Raw genomic sequence first — 23,427 nt, 5'->3', positions numbered from 1 at the left:
TTGGCTACAACATCATTGAGAGGAGACTACAAACTCCCTCATCCCTGATACTCTCAGGGATCTGAGTAGGGTCTAGTATCATGGAGGACAAGGTTGGTCACTTGAATCCTTCCTTCCCTCTGCTGTCCACCTGGTGACCATTCACAGCATGACTCATCCCTAACATGTTTAGCTATAGGTCTCTAAAATTTTAGACGCTCAGGAAAGGAAGAGGCCTTAAAGAGCATACAGAATAACCACATGTCTGCATGTATCACATATGTTAGAAGCAGCTGCAAGTCTAAAGGCAGCCTCCTATGCCTGTGTCCACAGATCCCTGTGGGACTTGAAGATCTGGCAGTTATCTGGTTAATCTGAACAGGTAGCAGTTAAGCTGTGTATTTCAAGCCAGAATATTCACTATGCCACTTGCATTATTCTATTTGGCAGTCTACACTGCAGGACTCCTATAGTAGAGCTAGAAATCCCCCTCCATTTATCCAGTTTTCCAATCTAAAGTCCTAAGGGTATCCCTCTGCTCTGCAGGACGTCCTAATGTAGCCATTTATCCCCTGGGCCGTTTCCTTGGCCCACGCTGTCCCTGGACCAGAGATGTGCTTCCTCCCAACCCAGCACAGATGCTATGGGAGGCCTGGTACAGTGACCTGGGCTCAGCTGACCCCGCCACTCCATGTGTTCATGGGAACAGTGCTTCCTTTGTACCATTGTTTGGTTTTTTGTTTTTTGGTTGTTGTTTTTTTAAATTTTTCCTTCTCCCCTGTTTCAAACTCAGTCCCTCAGGGCCTCAGTTGAAGCCATCCCTGCCCAAGCACATACCCACACCACAACTTGTAATTATTCCCTAAGCAGGCCATGGATATCTTTTCAAATAACCCTCCTGAAGTGGGAAGGTCCTGGGAAATCCAGTCACTTCCCCTCAACTGGAGGCACCAGCTTCTGGAAAATTCCACAGCTCTGGGCCCTGGCTAGTGGGAGAAAAGGGGAGGGGGTGAATTAGGTTGATGCCTAAATCTTTAGACCATCTGTTGGGTTCTTTTGAGTGAGTTAGGGTAAATCTCAATGAAGTGAAATTCTCAACCTGGAATAGTTATGACAACCTGAGGATCATCTCAGGCCAAATGTAGAGAAAAAAGACAAAGTGTGTGTGTTCATCCCTTAGGGTTGTGAGGTGGGACCTTCCTTCAGGCCCAGCAGACTTTCTTCAGGAGACCCCTTCCTTGGCCCTTTTAAGAAAATCACGGGCCTTCTGGTCATGATTGAAATCTCCCTTTGAAGCAGATTTGATGAACCAACGCTTTCGTTCACATATTTTTCTTTTAAAAGTTGAGTCTGTTTTCCTAAATTTTTGTTATTCTAACTACATCAAAGCAGCCCAGTCCAAAGACATAGAATGTGCTAGGAAAGCAGACATTGGATCATTTAGGGCAAAATGTATATAAGGCATGTTTACTTGAGAGTTCATGACACCAAAGATAAAAGGATTTCTGGCTGACAGGTCAACAGGCTTCTTTCCCTGGAGACTAGGGTCCCCTGTGGTCCCAAGTTACCCAGAGTGGTACCTGCAAGGCTGAGCCCTGAGATGCTAAGAGTCCCTAAGCTTTGCCCATCTCTCGAGTGGATATGGCTGGGGGAGGGGAGGGTAAGAGACAATTTGCAGCCCCTGGATGGGCAGAACGGAGCTGCCCAGGGCCCTTCACAGTAGGGTGCAGAGATCCTGAGTCTTCAGGAGTTCGTCTGGTTAATGGCCACGTTCAGCTTCTGCTACAAAGGCCACTGATCCAGGTGAGGGAAGCTGAGAAACAAGTGACCAGAGCAACTACTCAGAGGGGAAAGAAGCCAGAATAGCAACGTCCACAAGGACAGGGATTTGATCTTGTACATCTCATCTTCCTGGTGCCTAGCAAAATGACTGTCCTTACGAAGTGCTCAGTAAACATTTATTAAATTAATAAATTATTGATTTATGAGAACAGGTCAAAGATTTAGGCCTGGGGTGGGGGAGACAGAAGGAAGTCTAAGGGGATTAGTCAGAAACCTCAAGGGAATCTTGGTAAGTCTCAGAATCATTGACTCAACAGAGGAAGTCCCTTTACTCCAAGACCCAAGTCCAAATGCAGCTCCCACTATGGTTGTGACATATGGTATGAGCTTAGTGACACTTGAACCTTCTCACGTCAAATTAGATGGTGGCCTGAGGTTAGGTATTGCCACTGGGGAAACAGAGAAGGGATGAAATAGATATTTAGGAGGCTGGATGGAGAATATTTGGAGACAAAGTACGTAGGTACTGAAGAAAAGTGACTCAAAGGTAAAAATAATATAGAGACAATATCTACTTCACGGGGTTACTGTAAGGAGTAGATGAATTAGCACACAGAGTCTCTGGAATAGTATTTGAGTGCCATTGGGTAGGTTCTTAATAGAAAGAGCTTTCCTCCTCCTCCTCATCCCTCTCTATTTTCATTAAAGATAAGACTATCCCACCTGAAAACCTCAGAGTACCCACCCCAAGGAGGCTCTGCCAGCGGTGTCTTTATGTGAAACTCATGATTGAAGGCCATGGACACACCCGTGCCTCTACTCGTCCCCACTGAACAGATAGAAATAAAAGTGTCTTCTCTCCAGGGCTGCGTCAGGAAAACCCTGAAAGCCATTCTCTCACAGTCAGAATGTTTTCTTTGTTCCTCTGAGACAGAACCAACATCTCTGTAAAGGACAAAGAGCTTGACTCATAAGCCGAGCAGACGCTACGGGCTGAGTGATGGCTACACAAGGGTAGCTGGAGCTGAACCCCTGAGACTTCAATATTTGTTGTGGTATATATTATGACAAGGTGCGGGAGACCTTTTCAAAAACCAAATACGTGTATTTCTTAATGTGAGGTTCACGTGCAGCCTCAGACCTCTCCAAACTCACTCATCCTAAGCTCTCCTGATGTGTCTTCAGGGCCCCCAGAGAATGGAAAAGGACCAGACGTGTCTGGCCACATTTCTGATTCTTTCCCTCCAAATAGTTTCATGCCCTCACTTATTCAACAAACATTTACCAAGCTCCTACTTTGTGCCAGGCACCGTGCTGGAAGCTGGAGCTTCAAAGAAATAAGCCCACATCCCGTCCCACATACAGCCCTGTAGGGAAGACAGACAAACCACACACTAGAACACTGGGGGATGTGTTAGAGAGAGATTGTGCAAACAGTCCTGGGAGCACAGAGGAGGCCACAGAGCCCAACCAGTGTTTCAGTGTTCCTGGAGGACCAGCAAGAGTTGACCAGGTGAAGAAGGCAGGGAGGCCTTCCAGGTAAGGGAGCAGCAGCAAGCAGGATGGCAAAAGGCAAGCAAGACAATGACTCAGTGGTTCTCACCTCCCTGCACCTTCAAATCATTGGCAGAGCTTTTATTTTCTTAATTTTATTTTTTATTGAAGTATAGTTGATTTACAATGTTGTGTTAGTTTGTGGTGTACAGCAAAGTGATTCAGATATAGATATATATATTCTTTTTCATATTCTTTCCATTATGGTTTATTACAGGATATCGAATATTGTTCCCTGTGCTGCACAGTAGGACCTTGTTGTTTATCCATCCTATATGTATATACTAGTTTGTATCTGCTAATCCCAAACTCCTAATTTATTCCTCCCCCGCTTTCCCCTTTGGTAACATAAGTTTGTTTTCTATGTTGGCAGAGCTTTTAACAGTTACTGATGCCTAGGCCCTCACACAGATCTATTAAGTCAGAATCTTTGGAGATAGGGCCCAGGAATCAGTCTTATTAAAAGCACCCCAGGTATATGTGACCAGAGTTAAGGACCACTGGACTAAGGAAGAGTCACTAACACAAGACATTTGGGGAAAAAAGCACAAAAGAATACTATAATAGTTCACTCCATCAATAATTCTGAAATAGAGGGTCTTAGACCCTATGCAAAGCATGCAAGACCAAGGGATGCATTGATGTATTCCCGAGTCAGTAACAGATCTACTATACAGTCTCCACCCAAACCCAGAAACCAATGAAATCTGTGGTTCTCAGTCACCTCCTCTCCCCCACACCCACTTGCTCCCTCCAGGAGATGTAGCCCATGGAAAACCACTTGCCATTCTTAATGGAGTATGCTGTGGCTCTCAAATCCAATAATACTCTCTTCATTGCTGTAATGAGGACCTACTTGTATTTCAGAAAACTTAAAAGGAGGCTTCCAGGCCAAACACAAAACTCCAGACACAGTACAACAATACCACTTTTGACAAAGTGCATAATAAATCAATAAATCAAATGGTCATTTTCTTAAAGACTTAGATGAAGACATAGAAATCCTGTTCTTCAAATTGGGGCATGTCCCATTGTAAGAGGGACTACCTTGGACCAAGAGACTGGCCAGTAGCTCCCATTCATGAGAAGATGAATTCAGAAGTGGTTATGAATCCCAGTTCAGCCACTCGCTGCATCATGTTGGGCAAGTACTAACCTGTGATCAAGTTCTCTGCTCCACAGAATGGATATAATTATATCTACCTTTCATGGTTGCTCTTGGCTTAAAGGAGATAATATATGAAGAGTACCCAGCATAACAAGTGTCTAGTACCCGAGAGCTGGCTCATCAGTCAGTGAAAACTCTCTATTTATTCTACCATCACTTTATTATCGGAAACTGTGTTACAGGATCGAAAGTAACACAGAGGTAGAAGGATGGGCCAGGTCACGGTTCTCCTCCTGCTGCCACCCTCTCCCTCCCTCTTATCTTCTCCCTTGAGGCAGCACGTGGCACCTGAGACTCTCAGTCTGCAGGCTGCTCCTGCCTCTCGGGGGTGTGCCCCAAATACACATCTAAGTGTGTGATGGTTCAGCCCCTCTACCCAGATGAAGATAGCATGTGAGAGCCTGGAGTCTGGCTCTCTCCCTCTGTCACCTGGGCCCCAGCCCAAATGTGACGCTCCATCACCTCCTATTTATTGACCTCTCTCACCAGCATTGCGAAACTGCCCTTCACTCCTGCACACTCAGTTGGACTTAATTAAAGAAATTTCTCTCCCAGAAGGTATGTTCATGGAAATTATGTCGAATCAAGCAGGGACCCCAGACATCCTCTCTCAGGTTCCTACCCTTTTTGTGCCATGGACCCACTGACAACTCAGCAAAAATGTCCATAAATTCGTAAAACAAAACAGGATCGCAAAAACATTCAATTTTATTGAAATGGGATTCTATCAACCTCCCATGGAGACCCATGGATTCCATATTACAAACACCTGATAGTCAAACCCTGGACTGAAAGCTCAGGAAACTCTCCAAAGTCACCCAGCTAAGAGGTAAGAGAGCCGAGGCAAGAACCCCATCGCCCTATTTCCGAACCCAAGCTCTGTCCACCAATCTATTTATTATCTTAGAAAATTAAAAAATCAAAACAGAGCTCTTACTGCTTCTGCATTAAAAAATCCTGAATTTTGGTCCCATTAGAAGGCTTGGAGGTGGCCCTGCCGGCCCTGTATATCTTCATAAGAACTGGCCTCAGTCTATATTGGATTACAAAACTGGACAAAGATTGTTTCCCAGCAAACATCTGGAAAAGCTTAAAGCCACAATAAGTTGACTGAGGTAACTGGTAGCAGACGTCCCAGCTCCTGGAATTTGTTGGATGACAGTGTTGGATGATAGACTAGATGGATGGGTTCAATTCCTCTGCTTTCAGGTGGCCTTTGTCAAGGAGTCCGGAACACTAGTTTCTGAGCCTGGTGCAGAAAACTCAGCCCTCCTGCTTGCCTCAACATTTCTCAGGAATTAGTAAGCAGTTGGTATCATCTTTCTCTGCTGAGAAGGTTGGAAGGTATTAAACCCCTGGCCAGTCTCTCAGTGAACCCTTTTACCCCTTTCTGTTGCTGGGGCAATAGAACATAATGGTTAAAAGTATGGGTTTGGAGTTACACGTTAGGATTTAAATTCTCACTTCATCACTTTAGAAAAGTTGCATGACCACATCTTCCCACCTCAGTTTTTTCATCCCTCTAATGGGACTAGTACTAATGCCTGCCTTGCAGGGTATGTAACAATTAGAGCTAATATATGGAAAACACCTATACAGGACCTGGTGTTGCAGTGTTCAATAGTCAGGAGCTATGATTATAATTAGTCCTAGGTTGAACCCTGCCCCTTCCCCACTATGTCCCTTAATAAATGAAGCAGGTGTTAAGGCAGGTGTCATTAGCAGAGTGACTGTGTTCAAGGAAACCCATTTACCATGATCAGAGCAGAATTGTTGAGTTTCTCCAACAGATCTCAGCAAGATAAGTGACTTGACCACAGTCACACAAAGAGAAAGCCCCACATCTTCTTACCACCAGATCTACACACCTCCCTGCATCTGGTTGCCTCCCCTCTGCATCCCCTCCTGTTTCTATGGGCCCAGAACCCTTGCTCCTCTCAAAAGCCGGCCTCTCCACCTGTGCTCTGGATCCCACGCCCTCTCTCCTGCTCAGGATTGCTCTTGCAGTCTCCACCTCGCTCTCCTACAGCGTCAGTGTTCCTCCTCTACTGGATCAGCCCCATGTGCATGCCCTGAGCTTCCTCCTCAACCTCCATGTCTCCCGTCAGCTACTAAACTCATTTCTCTATTTTCCTTCAACTTCAAAACTGACTTGCTATTTCCACATCCCTTCCTCAGCACACTCAAATTGGACTTCTATTCCCATTATCCACAGAGACTACTATTGTCAAGGTCACCAGTGACCTCCATTTGCTAAATCCAGGGGCCGCTTCTTCGTTATCTTCTTTGAACTTTCAGTAAAAGTTGATTATTTCCTCCTTCTTAAAGCATTTTCTTCCCTTGTCTCTGTGATAACCCACTGTCCTCTTTTACTTATGTCTCCTTTACTGGCTCCTTCTCCTCTAGTCAATCTCTCTAAGTTAGAGCGTAGTAGGGATCTGTCCTGAGCATCCTTTTCTCCCATTACTGTGTGCTCTCCCTTCATAACCCCATCGAGTCCCATGACTTTGAAGACCATCTACGTCTGGGGTCCCCAACCCCTGGGTCTCGGACCATTACCGGTCTGCAGCCTGTTAGGAACTGAGCCGCACAGCAGGAGGTGAGCGGTGGATGAGTGAGCAAAGCTTCCTCTGCCGCTCCCCATCGCTCGCATTACTGCCTGAACCAGCCCTGCAACCTCCTGTCCGTGGAAAACTTGTCTTCCACGAAACCGGTCCCTGGTGCCAAAAAGGGTGGGGACCGCTGATCTATGTGCTTATGATTCCAAAATCTCTGCCTCTAGCCCTGACTCTTCCCCAAATCTTGACTTGACTATCCAACTGCCATCTTCACATTTCCACATGGATGTCTAACAGGCAACTCAGATATAATTTATCCATGAAAGAACTTGAGTTTTCCTCCCAAACTTGCTCCTTCCTCAGGCTTCCTAGTTTTAGTCATTAGCGAGAGCGTTCACCCAGTTGTTCAACCTATAAATCTAGGAGTCAGTCTTGATTCCGTTTTTTCTTCATTATCTATATTCAATATATCAGCAAATCTTGTCCACTTTATCTCCAAAGCATATTCCAAATTCATCTATTTCTCTCCATTTTCATCACAGTCACTGTGGTCCAAGCCACCATTACCTGAATGACTGCAATAGCTTCCCAGCTGATCCATCTGGAACCATTCTACAATCCACAATTGACAGGGAAGCCTGAATAATCTTGTCACATTCTTATAGAATGTACAAGTACATGGCTTCCCATTGTACCTGAAATGAAACCTAAATTCCTCAAAGCAAGATGTAACATGGTTTCTGCCTACCTCTCCAAACTCACTTTGAATCACTTTCCTCCTCATCTCTCCACTCCAGCCAGACTGGTCTTTCTGTCCCTTGAAAACCTGCAATCTATTCCCACCCTAGGACCTTTGCACTGGCTGTTCTTCCTGGAATGCTCTTCCCCCTGATCCTTGAATGACTGTTTCCTTTCTATCATTAACATCTCACTGTAATGTCAGTACTCAGAGAGGCGCTTCCTGACCACAAAACTGAAGTAGCCCACCCAGTCACTCCCTATCACATCACCCTATTCTCTCATATATGTTTTCCTCTCTGTGTGTCTGACTCTATTCTGGATGGTAAGTCCCACAAGGGCTAGGACCTTGTCTTTCTTCTTCACCATTACATCTGCAGGACTTAGAACAGTGCCTGAACATGGCAGTGCTTGATATCTGTTGTCGAAAGAGTGAATGAATGGATAAATGAGTTAGTAACAGAGCTAGGACCAGAACCCAGGCCTCCTGCCTTCCAGTTCCGTGTTCCTCCTCCATGCCATGTCAAGTTGTAGTTTTCACCAGTTTGATTGCTTTCTTGCTGTTCAGCAGATGCTTGGCATCCTTCAACTCTCAGCTGGTTCCAGCTCCTAGTGATAAAGTAAGTGGCCACAAAGGAGCAGGAAGGAGAGGAAAGAGGGCATCTGAATAAATCATGAAGTATGTGGTCATCTCCCAAAATAATGAGAATTAAACACTCAATCATCCAATTACATTTAGTAAACATTTATTACCTACCAGGCATTAGGCAATTTACCAGGGACAAAAAGACAAACCTACTCTGAAGGATCTGACAGTCTCCAGGAGGAGATGGTGGGCCTAGTGGTGATGCTTGACATGGTGTGGTGGGCCTGAGAACAAAGTAACACGTGCTGTGGAAACACAAAGTAGAGAGTGATGAACACTGCATGGAGTGAGCCAGAATTCAGGAAGACAACCGGAGAGTGGAACTTTTTAACTGAGTCTTAAAGAGTGAATACCTGCTATTGAAAACTCATAGTCTGGGTTTTCACATGAAAAGTACAGTTGTGTTTCCCCTTCATTTTACTTGACAAAAGAAAAATCACTTTAGAAAGGCATACAGGATGACTCTGGTAGTTGAAAGAGCCACGTATTAATAAACAGAGAAATTTCCATCTGGGAAACTTTTTTTTTATGATGGGATAGTTCTCTATTTCTTGCTACAAAAAGTCCACCAAAACAATTTCATCTTCCCTGAGGGTCTTATGGTGAAACCACTGAGGAAATTACCTACATGATGAAAGATCACCCAACTAAAGAACTACTTCCCTATAAAACCACAGGCCATCTCCTTGAAGAAATGTGCTGTCATGTAAAAACAAGCTTTTACAGCAAGTGAAAGAATGAAGTAGATCTATGTGAATTGATATCAAGAGATACATTATTACATAAAGACAAGAAAGCTTCAGTACACTGGATATTGTTGCTATTATTGTTATTATGTTGGGATCTGTCTAGGACTACTTAGAAGAATAAATGCAAATGTAACAATCTCTGAGGTGTGGGATTATGAAACACACTTTCTGAGGCCTACATTTTGGTACTATTTTAATTGTTTACAACAAACTGCCCTATTTTGGAATTTAAACATAAAGACTTGTTTAAAACACAGTTCTGATTGGTCTTATAATGCTTAAGAACTTGTGCTTGTCTCTACATTCCAGAAACATATAAAAAGAGGATTTCCCTAAATTATATCATTTGCTAACACCTGCAGAAAAAAATAAACTGAGACCCAGAAAGATAATGTGATTTTTCTCACACTATGACTCCTAGACTAGTACCTTCAGTACTAGTACCTCCACTAGTACCTTCAGTTCTTGATTTCATGCTGAGGATTCAAATATATAAATATATCAATCTTAACTTACACATTTGGAAATTTAGCAATATTGCTTTGTGGAAAACTGTGCAACAATTTACTGTAATAGTTACAGGCCAGTACTTTCCCCAGAAAACAATTCAAATAGAAGTCTCTTGAATATTACCTCTAGTCCTTGTGCATATCTTAGAATACTCAGTAAATTCTTTGAATAGATAGGTCCCTTCCATTCAGTTTATAAGTAGTTACTGAGCACTTATGATGTGCTCTAGCCACTAGGGGTACAGCAGTAAGAAAATGAGACAAATTCTCTGTACTTGTGAAGCTTAGATCCCCGTGGGGAAAACACCATAAGCAAGAAAAAACATAAATAAAGGATATAATTTCAGGTAAAGATATAGTAAGGATATAATGAACCAAGTAAAATGATAGTGACAAGAGTGCTATTTTTGAAAGGTCAGGAAGGCCCTTAAAGGAAGGACATTAGATCAGAGACCTGGACGAAGGAGGGAGCCATGCAGAGTTCTGAGGGGAAAGCATTACAGGAGTACAGTCAGAGTCAGTGCCCTGAACAGGAAGAAGAATTCCTTCTTTTCCTGAAAAGGTAAAGAACATCCCAAAGAAAGAGCTCTCAAAGTTTGGTATGTTAAGGTTTCACTCTTGGTGCTGTTGTTATAAGGTTTAAAGGTCTAGTGTTGTAAATTTCTCTCTATTGCTTACAAATTTGAGAATGAATTTTATTTAGGAATATAAGTCTGGTACAAAAGTATTGTCTTATCTATGTGTCACCTTCTGCCAATGTGGTAAATATATATACAATGGAATATTACTCAGCCATAAAAAAGAATAAAATACTGCCATTTGCAGCAACATGGATGGACCTAGAGATGATCACACTAAGTGAAGTAAGTCAGAAAGAGAAAGACAAATATCATATGATAGCACTTATATGTGGAATCTAAAATACCAATTTATCTACAAAACAGAAGTAGATTCACAGACATAGAGAACAGACTTGTGGTTGCCAAGGAGGAGGGGAGGGGAGGGGAGGGAAGGATTGGGAGTTCAGGATTAGCAGATGCAAACTATTATATATAGGATGGATAAACAAAAAGGTCCTACTGTATAGCAAGGGAAACTATATTCAATATCCATGATAAACCATAATGGAAAAGAATATGAAAAAGAATATATATTTTTATAACTGAGCCACTTTGATGTACAGCAGAAATTAACACAACATTGTAAATCAACTATACTTCAATAAAATAAAATTAAAAATTAAAAAAATAAAAAACCTTCTGCCTATCACAAAGGCACAGAATCCAACGCCTAAGAGTCTTTCCAAAGCTGTTCATTCCACAGAGAGAGACGAGGCCCAACCAAAAGTGCCCCTGGGCTTAAATCTGCTCCCCGTCCCCACTCCCACCCCAAGCAGAACGGGCTGCCTAAAATATGTAGCTGAGAGAGTCATCCAAGACTCAAGAGAGAGGAGCTACAGAAGACACCTTTGGTGTTCTCAGCTTTTAGCCCCTACACACCCAACTCTGGTGGGGACAGAAATGACAGTCTATCCTTCACAGTGGGGAGACTGAGGCTCAGAGAAGTGGGTGGCTTGCCCAGGATCACATAGAAAGCCAACTCTGATTGCTAACCTTCACTCTGTTGCCTGCGTCATGTTCCAGGCCAGGGACCACATGGGTGGAATTCAGGCTCCATTTTCAGGAAATGTGACTGTTGCTTTTTCATTTACACAAAAATGAAAAATAAATAACAGATGTTTGAACACATGTTGCAACTCATCTTACTGGAACTTAAAAGTGCATTCTGACTGAGAAAATTAAATTAGAAAATCCACACAGCAAAAAAGATGTTTTGAATGAAATGCACTTTGTCTTTCTCTCTCTCTCTCTCACACACACACACACACACACAAACAATATCTCGTTGTTTCTTCTTCAGGGAGCAGCTGTGAAGGAAACTGGGGGAGGGAGATGAACATAACATCCCATCTTTGTGTTTCATACAGAGCGAAGCTTTTAGGCCAGCCTTCCTGAACTGGAGGGGGTGTGGCATGCATTAAAATTAAACATCAGTGACCTGAGAAGCTTATAAAATAGCTTGGGAGAAGCCAGTCACCAACAGAAGGCATCTCAAATTGGATGATTTTGCATGTGGAAACTGCTTTCATCTTGAAGAAAAAGGTATGTACTGTGGTATTAATTCTCATTTATGATAAATAATGCTTAAAATAGAGACAGTCTTGAGTTTTCATTGCCCCTTTTCAGCTAAAAATAGTAACTAACACAACTGAGGGCCTTTGACCAGTTGCTTTGCAGACTTGGTCTCATTTTTCCATAAACAATCTTACAAAGAAGATATTGTTAGTGCCATTTTTCAGATGAGGAAAGTGAAGTTCAGATATCCTAAGCAACAGGCCTAAGGTAAGACCACCAACAAATGCCAGAGCTGGGGTGCCAACGTGGTGCTGACTCACCTCAAAGTCTTCTGCTAGCACCACGCACCCCCCTCTATACTATATGAGACAATGAGGAATTGTTCCATACACCAATACTGTGGTAGATGAATTCTCAGGGGGTTGTTATCCAGTGTACATTACAGTAAAATTGACAGAAAAGTGAATTGGAATGCACTATGTGAATAGAAAATGCATTTAATATTAATAGAATTAATTATTATTAAATTAAATTAAATTAATAGAAAATGCAAAAATATTTTCTTCAGAAGATATGTTTTCTTGTTAGATTCAATAGCGAAATGGTTTTTAAGTCCCATTTACTTGTGGAAATGTGTTTTTTTTTTGGTCACGTGAAATCTAAAAGCCTAGTCCTTAATATTCTGCAGCTCCTTGAGACCAGGCACCAGGTCCAGGCTAACATGCCGGTGTGTAGACTCTTAGGAAACCTGACCTAAGTTCTGGCTTCACAGCTTGTCAGGAAGTAACCTCACTGAGTACACAGAGAATTGTCAGCACAGGACACTTCCAGTTAGGGTGTTGTGAAGATTCAATGCACATGTAAAATACTGAAGCCAGGGCTCCTCCCTGGAGAAGCTCAGTAAGTGTGAGCAGTGATCCACAGAGTCAATTCTGGCCCAGTGTGGCTGCACCATAACATTAGTAGAATTGTTTTTTAATTATTTAATATTTAGTTAAAATAATACTTAAATTATATCTTTTTTAAAAGTATTTAAACTCTCCTCATTAGGACAGTCTTCCCATTAGTATTAGGAGACAATGCAAAAATAAGTCATGCATACCCAAGTTCATAGATATATGTTAATAATGTGATTTACCCTCAGAAGGTGCTCAATAAGCACTGGGTAAAGTAGAATGCAAGGGGTACTGCAGAAAAATGATGGATGCTATCAACTCTTTCTCTCACAAAAAGTTTTCATCATAGGAATAAAACTACTGCAATAAAGAGGCATCTTTGGAAGAGTTGCAGGCAAGGGGAATTAGTTTTGCTCTGAAATCCTCCTACAGAGCTAAAGAACATGTTTCAGCCCACAATAGAACATTCTGTAACAAGATATTTGTCAGAGTAAGACGGGGAACTGACTTTTGGTGGAACTGTCACGTGGTGAAACGAGACTTATCGGGTACAGAGGTAGATGTTTATTGAAGCCACCGAAGGTGGGCACAGAAGGAAGCGTGGCTCAGGGGTGTGACAGAATGGAGAGGTGGAGATGGGGCCCGAGTCCCAGCGCTCTGCCCCTTCTGGGCCTCAACTTCCCCATCTGTACACCTGAGGGGGTGGTTGGATAAATGACCTCTAAGGTCCTGTCCAGTTTGGGGGAGGGGGTGCCTGTAGAATGTGTAGAATGTGTGGCCATCCTCTGGGCTTAGAATTCCTGGGCAAGGCACTGAGTTTGGAGCCTACTAGGGGCCAAGAGTAGAACTTCAGTGGTTCTAAGAACCTCTTGGAAAGAAATGCAAATTTTTGTGGATTTAGGCTGGATTTTGGCATCCATCATCCCCCAAAAGGTTAAAAGACAAGTGTCGTTTACCTGGTGGTAGGGGCTGACGGGAAGTGGAGCCTCAAAGACTAAGGAAAGGGCCCCACGGCAGACGTGCTCAAGGCAGGGACTCAGGGACCACCCCTCCTCCCGCCAACCTCGCATCAGCTTTTACTCATTAGGTAACTGTTCTTTCGAAAAACGGGCAACAAAACTTCCAGAAGAAAAGCTATTGATTATTAAAGGTTATTTGGAAGTTTAGAGATTCATAAGAAAGTGGTTATAATTATTCCTGTTATGACACATCCTTTTAAATATTCAGACCTGAGAACATCTTGCTTGCATTGATTCAGTCCTCTTCATCACAGGGAGAAAGGCAAAGCACTGGAAATAGCTCCTGTGCAGCTACAGGCAAGGAGTCACAAGGGAGAGAACAGACTGAGAGCAAGTCAGTGAAAGAAGCAGGGAGCAGCCCAGGCTACTACCCTGTCAACAGCGCTGCAGCCCTCACCCCTGCCCACTGCCCCTCCTCAAAGAAGCTTCCACGCCCGAGGGTGCTGGGCTCAAATGCTTTTTGCACAATTACAAGTCAGCTACTGGTCCTTCTCTGGTTAAATGTACAGCATCTATGAAAAATACCTTCAACAGCATGTCAAAGGAAGGAAGGAAGGAAGGGAGGAAGGCAGGGAGGAAGGAAGGGAGGGAGGAAGGAAGGAAGGAAGGGAAAGAAAGAAAGAAAGAGGAAGGAAGGAAGGAAGGAAGGAAGGAAGGAAGGGAGGAAGGCAGGGAGGAAGGAAGGAAGGAAGGAAGGAAGGGAAAGAAAGAAAGAAAGAGGAAGGAAGGAAGGAAGGAAGGAAGGAAGGGAGGAAGGAAGGAAGAAAGAAAAAGAAATTCAGGAAACACAATATTTTGCTCCTGCTTTTCATAATAATAACTAGCATTTATTGAGCATTTTCTCTGTCAGACACTGCTCTAAATGCTCTCCTTATATTTTCTCATTTAATTCTCATGAAACTTCATGAGGTTGGTATGATTATTATTCCCACTTAATAGCCAAGGAAACTAAAGCATCCATTGGACACAGCTATACTTAGTATGTGCAGAGCCAGAATTAAAACCCCGTCAGGGTGACCCTGGAGTCCCCAGCACGCTGCTCCCTGTTTAAGTTCCCAGGCCTACTCTTGGGTTGGTAAACAGCCAAGCAGATGGGGGCAGGGTGGGGAAATGGAGTCAGGGAGGCATTTCTTTGATGAATCTCACAGGGCACTAAATGTAGTGAACAGTTTGTTTTCGGTTTCTTCTCTCATGGTTCACTTGATGGCTTCACTCTCTCCCTTTGCCTACCCACCCGCAACACACACACATTGTTTCTGTTCATACAATAAGTACCTACTGCACCTGGCACTGCGAGGTTCTGTGGGTGAGTCCAGGGAGAATCAAAAATGATGTCCTTGAAAAATGCATAATTAGGTGTGTAGGGTCAGGGGAGCTGGCAAAATAAATCCAACAAACTAATACCAGGCAGAATGTGTTCTAATGGTGGCACAAAAGCTTCTAGAGAGGCTCACAGGGGTGGAGGGCCTCACAGCGACACTGATGACTGAGGTGGCCCTGGAGGATGAGGGGCTCAGACGGGCTGAGTGGGAGGCTGTGCACAGAGGGACCAGCCAGCCCAGAGATTTTCCTCTGGGGACTCTGTACCCTCAGGAGACTCCGAGCGCCTCCAGCTGCTTTGTTCTCCCCACTCCAGGTCCACCTCCAGCCACCCAGCTCCAAGATGGTACCAGCGCTGCTGCTGCTGCTTCCTGCCCTGGCCGGACTCTTCGGAGCAGCTGAGGGACAAGCTTTCCATCTCGGGAAATGCCCAAATCCTCCAGTGCAGGAGAACTTTGACGTGAATAAGGTGCGGTAAAAGGCTAAACTCCCGCTTGTTTTGCTGTCTCCTGTTTGCATAAGCATCCTACCAGGTTCGGTTTTATTCTTCTGCTTTAATGGCCACAGCAAGCCTTGGGGTAGGTACTTATCTTACTGGGAGCTCCCCCAAAGCAGACCCTGAGACAAGAACTGGGGAGCAGAGATGTTTTAGAAGCTGATCCCAGGAAGCCTGAGTGGGCATGTGGGGAAACAGACAGAGAAGGCAGGAAAGTAACCTGTTCACATGAGCAGGTTACTCTGGGAACAATGGGGTTCAATCCTGCTGGGGATCCTCTGAGGAAATATGTAGAATGTGCCTCAGGTTGTCTCACGGACAGATGTAGGTGGGCAGTGGGAGTTCCCATGGCACTGTCCAAGCCTGTGGCAGAGAAGGAGACCCAGGGGCTCAAGGTGGGAAGCTGGCAGTGTGTATGGGAAGCCCGCTGTGATGGAAGTGAGCCCAGAGGTGGGCTGAAAGGACATGGGACAGGGCATTGACAGCAGCTGCTGCAGAAATATTATCCTCACTCTACAGCTGAAGAAGCTGAACGTCAGAGAGCTTGCAACCCACTCAGGTCACACAGCCAGTAAATGCAGAATAGGATTCAAAACTAGGCTTCCCAGGAGTGCAGGACCCCCACAGGTTACTCAAACAGAGCCCTGGAGAGGACAGCACTCCCCCAAGGGGCTTTCTTGTTACCTGCACTTAAAAGATATCGATAGAATCAACTCCCCCATATATGGTAAGGATTGTCTTTTCACCTTATTGATGTGTCTTTTGAGCACAAAACTTTTTAATATTAATGAAGTCCAATTTATCTATTTTTTCTTTTGTTGCTTGTGCTTTTGGTGGCATATCTAAAAAAAATTGCCTAGTCTAAGGTTATGAAGATTTACTCCTATATTTTCTTCTAAGTGATTTACAGTTGTAGTTCTTACATTTAAGTCTTTGATTCATTTTAAGTTAAATTTTGTATACTGTGTGATGTAGGAGTCAAACTTCTTTCTTTGGCATGAGGATATCCAGTTGTTCCAGGACAGTTTGTTGATAAGACTATTCTTTCGCTATTGAATGGTCTTGACACCCTTGTTGAAAATCAATTGACCATATGTGTAAGAGTTTATTTTTGGACCCTCAATTCTATTCTATTGATCTATATGTCTGTCCTTATACCAGCACAGTATAGTCTTGATTACTGTAGCTTTGTAGTAAGTTTTGACGTCAGAATATATGAGTTCTTCAACTTTGTTCTTCTGGCTATTCTGGGCCCTTTGTATTTCCGTATAAATTTTAGGCTCATTTTGTCAATTTCTGCAAAGAAGCAAGTTGGAATTTTGATAGAGACTGTATTAAATCTTTTGGTCAATTTGGAGAGTATTGCCATCTTAACAATTTTAAGTCTTCCTATCCATGAACATAGGATGTCTTTCCATTTACTTAGGTCTCCTTTAATTTACTTCAACAATGCTTTGTAGTTTTCAGAGTATGTTTTATGCTTCTTTGGTTAAATTTTTTCATAAGAATTTGATTCTTTTGATGCTACTATAAATGGGATTTTCTTAAATTAATTTGCAGATTGGTCATTTTAAGTATAGAAATACATTTTATTTCTATATATTAATTCTTGTATCTTTAACCTTGCTGAATTCATCTGTTAGTTCTAATAATTGTGTGTGTGTGTGTGTGTGTGTGTGTGTGTGTATTCCTTAGGATTTTCTATATATAAAACCCTGTCATCTGGAAATGGAGATAGTTTTACTTCTTCCTTTTCATAATTATCTTTAAACATTGCATTCTCCTCATAGAGATAGAGAAACAGAGACCTCCAAAGACAAAAAGACCTTCACAAAAATATTATGAGATCATGAGGGAACATGACATGAAAAGCAATCTTCCACCTCTGAGTTTCTTCCTTTCTGGAAAATCGTGTGTTCTTGTTTTTAATTGTGGAGCATTAAAGTCACCTTAACAATAATAGAACTATTTAAAATACATTGTATATAATGGAGATTTTCTGAGGATGCCTATGAAACCAGCTGACCTTTAACCTTATTCTTCAGTGCTTTAAATGCCTGTTAAGTTCAGTGATTTTAATTGAAAGATGTCCTTTAACAAATGAGTGGGAAATTTATGCCCTAAATGTGGGTAGATATTTTAGCAGAGAGCCAGGTGACCGAAGCAATACTGATACCTATTTGCAGTATGCTCTCATTTCAAATTCTGACTTTTTTGAAGGTGACTGCACCTCCTTGATTTTGTTTTGTTGAGTAATACATTTTTAAATTTCTAAAATAATTTCAATCAATATTTTGACTAGGTAAATATATTCACATGGTTCAAAATTCTGAAGATGCAAAAGGACATACAATAAAAACTTTCCTTTCCACCCCTATATCCCAGCCTCAGTTTTCCTCCCCAGTAGCAACCACTAAAAACAGCTTATGGTGTATCTTTTGGGAGATAATATGTACATACATAAAAAAGCACATACATAACTGCAGTAGGAAGAATGATGTCCATGCCATATTCCCCAGAATCTGCAAATTGTTTCTTTACATGGAAAAGGGGATTTTGAAGCTGTGATTAAAGTAATGGAGCCTGAGATGGTAAAAGTATCCTGCATTATCAGGTGGGTCCAATCTAATCATTAGAAGCAAAGAACCTTACCCAGCTGTGGTCAGAGAGATGTGATGATGGAAGAATAGTCAAAGAGATGCAGTGTGAGAGGGATTTGACCTGCTTTTGCTGCCTCTGAAGATGGAGGAAGGGATTCACAAACCAAGGAATGCAAACGGCCTCTAGAACCTGGAAAGGGCAAGAAGATAGATTCTCCTCTAGAGCCTCTGGAAAGGAATGTAGCACTGCCAGCACTTTGATCTTAACCCAGTGAGACCCGTGTCAGACTTCTGATGTACAAAACTATGAGACTATAAATTTGTGGTGTTTTAAACTTGTGGTAATTTGTTATAGCAGCAATAGAGAACTGATATAATAACCTTTTCCCCCATTTTTACATAAAAGGTAGTTTAATATATACACTATTTTGCACCTGGCTCTTTTTCCATTAAATGTATCTTGGAGATAATTACATATAGCTCTTTTAAAAGAGGGTGTATAACATTCCATTGTATGGATGTGCCATCATTTATTTACCCAGTCCCCTACTAATGCTCACTTAGGCTGTTTCCTGTCTTTTATTATTACAAATAGGACTGCAATGAATAACCTTATACGTACATCATTTCTTAATTTCAGGAGGATACCTTCTCAGAGGTGAAATTGTTGGGCCAGAGTATATGTAGTTTTAGTTTTGCTAGATATTGCCAAGTTGCCCTCATGAAGGCTGTAGATTGGAGCAGTCTCTATGCCCAGCAATGTATGGAAGCAGGAGCGTGCCTCTCTCCCCTCACCCTCACCCGTGCAGTTGCTCACTTCCTTTAAAGATGACTCTGTGCAGCGAAATTATGGACAGAGAGCAAGCCCCCAGGGGAGGAATGATACAGGTCTTCTAAATCTTGACCACCTGCCAAAAGCCTTTGTGACCAACTCCCTGTGTGGGGTTATATGAGGAGAATTTAACCAACTCTGGAGACCCAGCTCCCCACAGTAAACACATCTGACTTTGCACACAATTCAAAGATGTCTTGGAGAATCATAAAATATTTGAGATGGCACCTTACATCATCTAAACCAATCCCTTCCTTTTACAGAGTTTAGAATTTCACATAGATTTTGACTGAAAGGGACACTGAAAGCATAGCTAAATAAAAAGCACTTTAGGAATGGACTGTGGCATTCAACAAATGCCCACACATCCGATTCACTTATTACCATTTGAGTCAATATCTTGCTCAGTGGCTGCTGGGAACAATGCAGCCCATTTTGCCTGGTTACCCCAGGAAAAGGCTCTGCTCTGAAAGACAACAATGGGGAAGAGTTTGCAGGTCCCCAGAGAGCCACAGGGTTTGCTCTGCTTGTCGTTGTCTCTGCAGTATCTTGGAAGATGGTATGAAATTGAGAAGATCCCAGCCAGCTTTGAGAAGGGAAGTTGCATCCAAGCCAACTACTCGCTAATGGAAAACGGAAACATCAAAGTGATAAACAAGGAGCTGAGGTGAGAGGCTGTGCTTTCAAAGGCAACACACGTCCGGGAGGGAGCCCTGCAGAGACTGTCCTGGGGTGACTGGTGTCCTTGCCGTCTAGTGTGGGGAGGATGCAGACATTGCTGGGTCTGGGCTGCTCATGACAGGTCCTGAGAGGAAAGCTTTTGGCAGGCAGGATGGTAGGGACTAGAAGTCACTCATTCATTTCCACGACCACTTGCTGAGCACCTTATTGTGTCCCACACCCTGTGAGAGGTCCTAGGCACTCAATGGTAACACAAACTGCAAGGTTCCTGCTCTCATTGCAAAAGAGACCCTCTGGTAGCAAAGGACAGCAAAGGACCCTCTTGTCTGACCTCCAAACCAAGAGAGAAGCACTTTCTATATCATCTGCTGATGGAGGGCATCCAGCATAGCTTGAATCCTTCCAGAAACTGGGAGCTCAACATCTTCCATGACAATTTATCCCATCTCCAGACAGCTTTAACTCTTAGAAAACTCCTTTTCTTATTAAGCAAGAATCAGATACATACATAGTCACACTCTAGGTTGTGTGAACAGGAGAACCTACAGAAAGATATTTTTCTATTACTTCTAACAGACATGATATTTGATCCCAAAATTCATACTTTAGAAAGCAAATATAAACTTAAAAAGAAACCTAGGAAGAACTCCTACCCACCTGCCATCAACAAAGATAAGAGTAACAATAAACAATGGTGAGTAATATTAATTAAGCATTTCCTATGTGCAAGGCACTGTTCTGTATGTGTACGTATATATACATGTGTGTACATATACATCTATTTATGTATGTACATGTAAATGAGCATAGATATTCATTTAATCCCCGTAGCAACCAGAGGTTGGTACTATTATTAACCCCCTTTTTATGGATGAGGAAAATGAGGTACAGGGAGGTAAAGTAATTTGCCCAAGGGTCACACAGCTTATAAGTGATGAAGCTGAGATTTAACACTAGGGAGAAGTGAAATGAGGAAGAGACCAGAAGACATATGAAAGAGGCGGGGCATGAATGGTTACCATTCCTGTTTCCTAAGTTGTCTAAGAACTGTGTTCAGCTGCAAGGAAACAACTACCACCCAGCCTGGAAGTTACTCAGGCTCAGAGAGGCTTTACATGGCCATCCTATTACCCATTAAGCTTCCTGTGAGCCACAGTACAGTGGGCTGACTCTCTGACTCTGCATAAACCAAAGAAATAAAGTAAGAATCTTGAGCAACTCTAAAGAAAAATCCCACTCATTTCAGAGCCCAGTAAGGGCTACAGGAATTGAGACGCAGACCCCCAGAAGGTCTCACAGGAATCTTATAGGCCTCAAAGTAACAATGACTTAATTTGAAATATTTTGTCCCATTCTAAGGTCAAGAGTCAGACAATGACACAGATCCCAAAACCCATCAGATGCCCCCAGCTCTCCTTCTGAGTTGGCCAAGAATCATCTTTAACTGTACCCAGAGTATTAGGTCACTCTGCCTCTAGGGTCACTTCTACTTAAGAGCAAAGGCATATGGAGAAAGGTTTGTTAGTCAGGAAAATGGTATAGATTCTGCAGAACAAGCAGGGGGCATGGCAGGGAGCCTGAGCAAAATACCCTTAGCCAGTGTCAGAATGCTGGGGCCAAAGCAGCTGGCTCAGGGCTGGGAGCTGAAGGGGTTAGGTGCCCAGTTTCAAATCCTGGTTCTACCACTTACTAATGATGTGATCTTAGGTTAGTTATGGTAATTTTCTAGGCCTCAGTTTCCTCCTCTGTAAATTGGCAATAATCATAGTACGTCCGTCCATAAGGCTGTGTGAACATTAAATGGGGTAACACACGTAAGGCACTTAGAACAGTGTTTGGCATGTGGTAATCATTTAATATTACCTATTATTGCTAATATGCTGCTACCCTTGAAAATACAAATGCATTTTTCCTATGAACAAATTGTGAATTTATGATCAGAGACTGGTATTTTGAAAACTGTCCTGGAGCAAAACATAAATGATGGTGAAAAGGGGGAAAGTCTGTTGGGAAGAGACTGGTTTGTTGCTAAGCAACTGCATGTAGATAGAAATGGACCGTCTTCCACCTTACAGGTTGACTCCCAGGTGAGAGCCGGGCACGGTCTCCAGCCCTACTCAGTGATAAACAGACTATGCAATCCAGGAGCATCAGAGAACATTTCCCACTCCCAACCCCCTTACCTGCTGCTTATTGTCTGGTTTCTAGGATATCCATCCCCACTAACCATAGCCTACTGACTTTCTAACACATGCCATTGCTCCAATTTTAGTTTGTCTGCCCCTCTGAGAACTGGTGAACAGGAAACTCCTCTGTTGGCCTGCTAGGAAGAGCACCCTCCTTCACAGCCTCAATCCCTAGGCCTTTCCCTTTTCCCTTAGATCCAGGGGGTCATTGGAAGTTATCCAGAAATGGGGCCAGCTCCCTTCAAAAGAGTGAAAGTATTTCATCCATCCAAGCAAAAAGACCATCGCTTTTAAGACACTGCCATTTTATATACCACTAAAAAAGAAATGACACTAACAATTGTAAGGTGGCATTAATTGTAAGATGCACATTTCTTCACATCTAATGTCTCTGAGATCTGGATGCCTGGGAGAATCCCTGAAGTGAGGTAAATGTTTCCTCACTGCCTGCTTTGACCTGGCCTACGTCAGAATCTCCCACACTCGATCAGAAGCTTGCTGAACTGGATGGGGTCTCAGAGCTATGAACCCAGGCATATGAACCCCTTTATGGGACAAATGATGCCACGTGATATCACTGAGGCCCAAAGAGGGGGAAACTTGGCAGATCTCCAGACTCCACGTTTTACATGATTTTCAGTAATCCAGTCAGTCCTTATTTTTTCCTTTCTCATTTTTGAAGAAGTGAATCTTTGTTCTGTGTTGGGTTGTTTTATTTGCTTGTTTTTCCCTTCCCTTTTCCTCCCTCTTGGTTTGGAGCCTAGGAGCAGAAAATGGCCTTGCAGGCTACTACATACACTCCAAAAAACAGTGTTGAAATACCAGGGCCTCACATATTATCCAGTCCTGGGGCATTGCAATTGTTGATTCTTATCACCCAAAAGTTGTCTTCCTCTGCTCCGTCTCAGAGACAGCAAGAAAGCGAAGGGGAGGGAACGGAACTAGGACCCAACCTGTTTTCAAGAACCTCCTACCCAGAAATTGCAATGTTGGCCACCATGATTGTTGGTGTCACAAATCTTGCCTTTCCTTGATTTGGGTCTTTTAATGAGTTCAGGTTTTTTGGTTTTTGTTTTTAACTCATTGCAGAGCTGATGGAACTGTGAATCAAATTGAAGGTGAAGCCACCCAGGAGAACATCACGGAGCCCGCCAAGTTGGGAGTTAAGTTTTTCTGGTGTAAGTATACACTTCTCGCAGGAGGTGTCAGGGACAGGAGATATGCAAACGGAAGGCTAGAGCCCTGGGTCAGAGCACTCCCGTCACATCTGAGTGTCACCCATATTGATTCAATGCATAATTATTCGTTGAGCACCTCCTACCTGCCATGCGCTGGGCTAGGCCCTGGAGATGCAAAGATGAGCAAGACAGAGCTGGCCCTCGTCCCTGAGAAGCTTACATGTCAGTGTGGATACTGACGAGCACCCAGGTGATTTACTGTAAAACTACAGTAAGTGTGTCAATAGAGGAAGCACAGATTGGAGACCACTGGGCATGAGCCGTGGGAGACCCAAGCCAGTCTTGTTTCCCAGAGGAAACTAATAACTGAAAAATTAGTAGTTATTAGCAGAACAACTAAC

At 43.0% G+C, this 23,427-nt stretch overlaps 1 protein-coding gene across 5 annotated transcripts in view; it reads left to right on the top strand.

The window, feature by feature from the left end:
- Positions 1-23,427, top strand: part of APOD (apolipoprotein D) — a 65,887-nt gene that overhangs the window by 39,900 nt on the left and 2,560 nt on the right. For all 5 annotated transcript variants that reach the window (XM_059920812.1, XM_059920810.1, XM_059920808.1 and 2 more), the window contains exons 2-5: positions 11,671-11,845; positions 15,370-15,522; positions 19,527-19,648; positions 22,938-23,026. In XM_059920812.1, the coding sequence (XP_059776795.1) occupies positions 11,804-11,845; positions 15,370-15,522; positions 19,527-19,648; positions 22,938-23,026 (406 nt within the window). In that variant the 5' untranslated portion in view covers positions 11,671-11,803. The remainder of the gene's footprint in view (positions 1-11,670; positions 11,846-15,369; positions 15,523-19,526; positions 19,649-22,937; positions 23,027-23,427) is intronic.

This window comes from Balaenoptera ricei, chromosome 4 (genome assembly GCF_028023285.1).
Source record: "Balaenoptera ricei isolate mBalRic1 chromosome 4, mBalRic1.hap2, whole genome shotgun sequence".
NCBI lineage: Eukaryota > Metazoa > Chordata > Mammalia > Artiodactyla > Balaenopteridae > Balaenoptera > Balaenoptera ricei.
The sequence above is the reverse complement of the archived record's forward strand: the minus strand, read 5'-3'. Positions and strand labels throughout refer to the sequence as shown.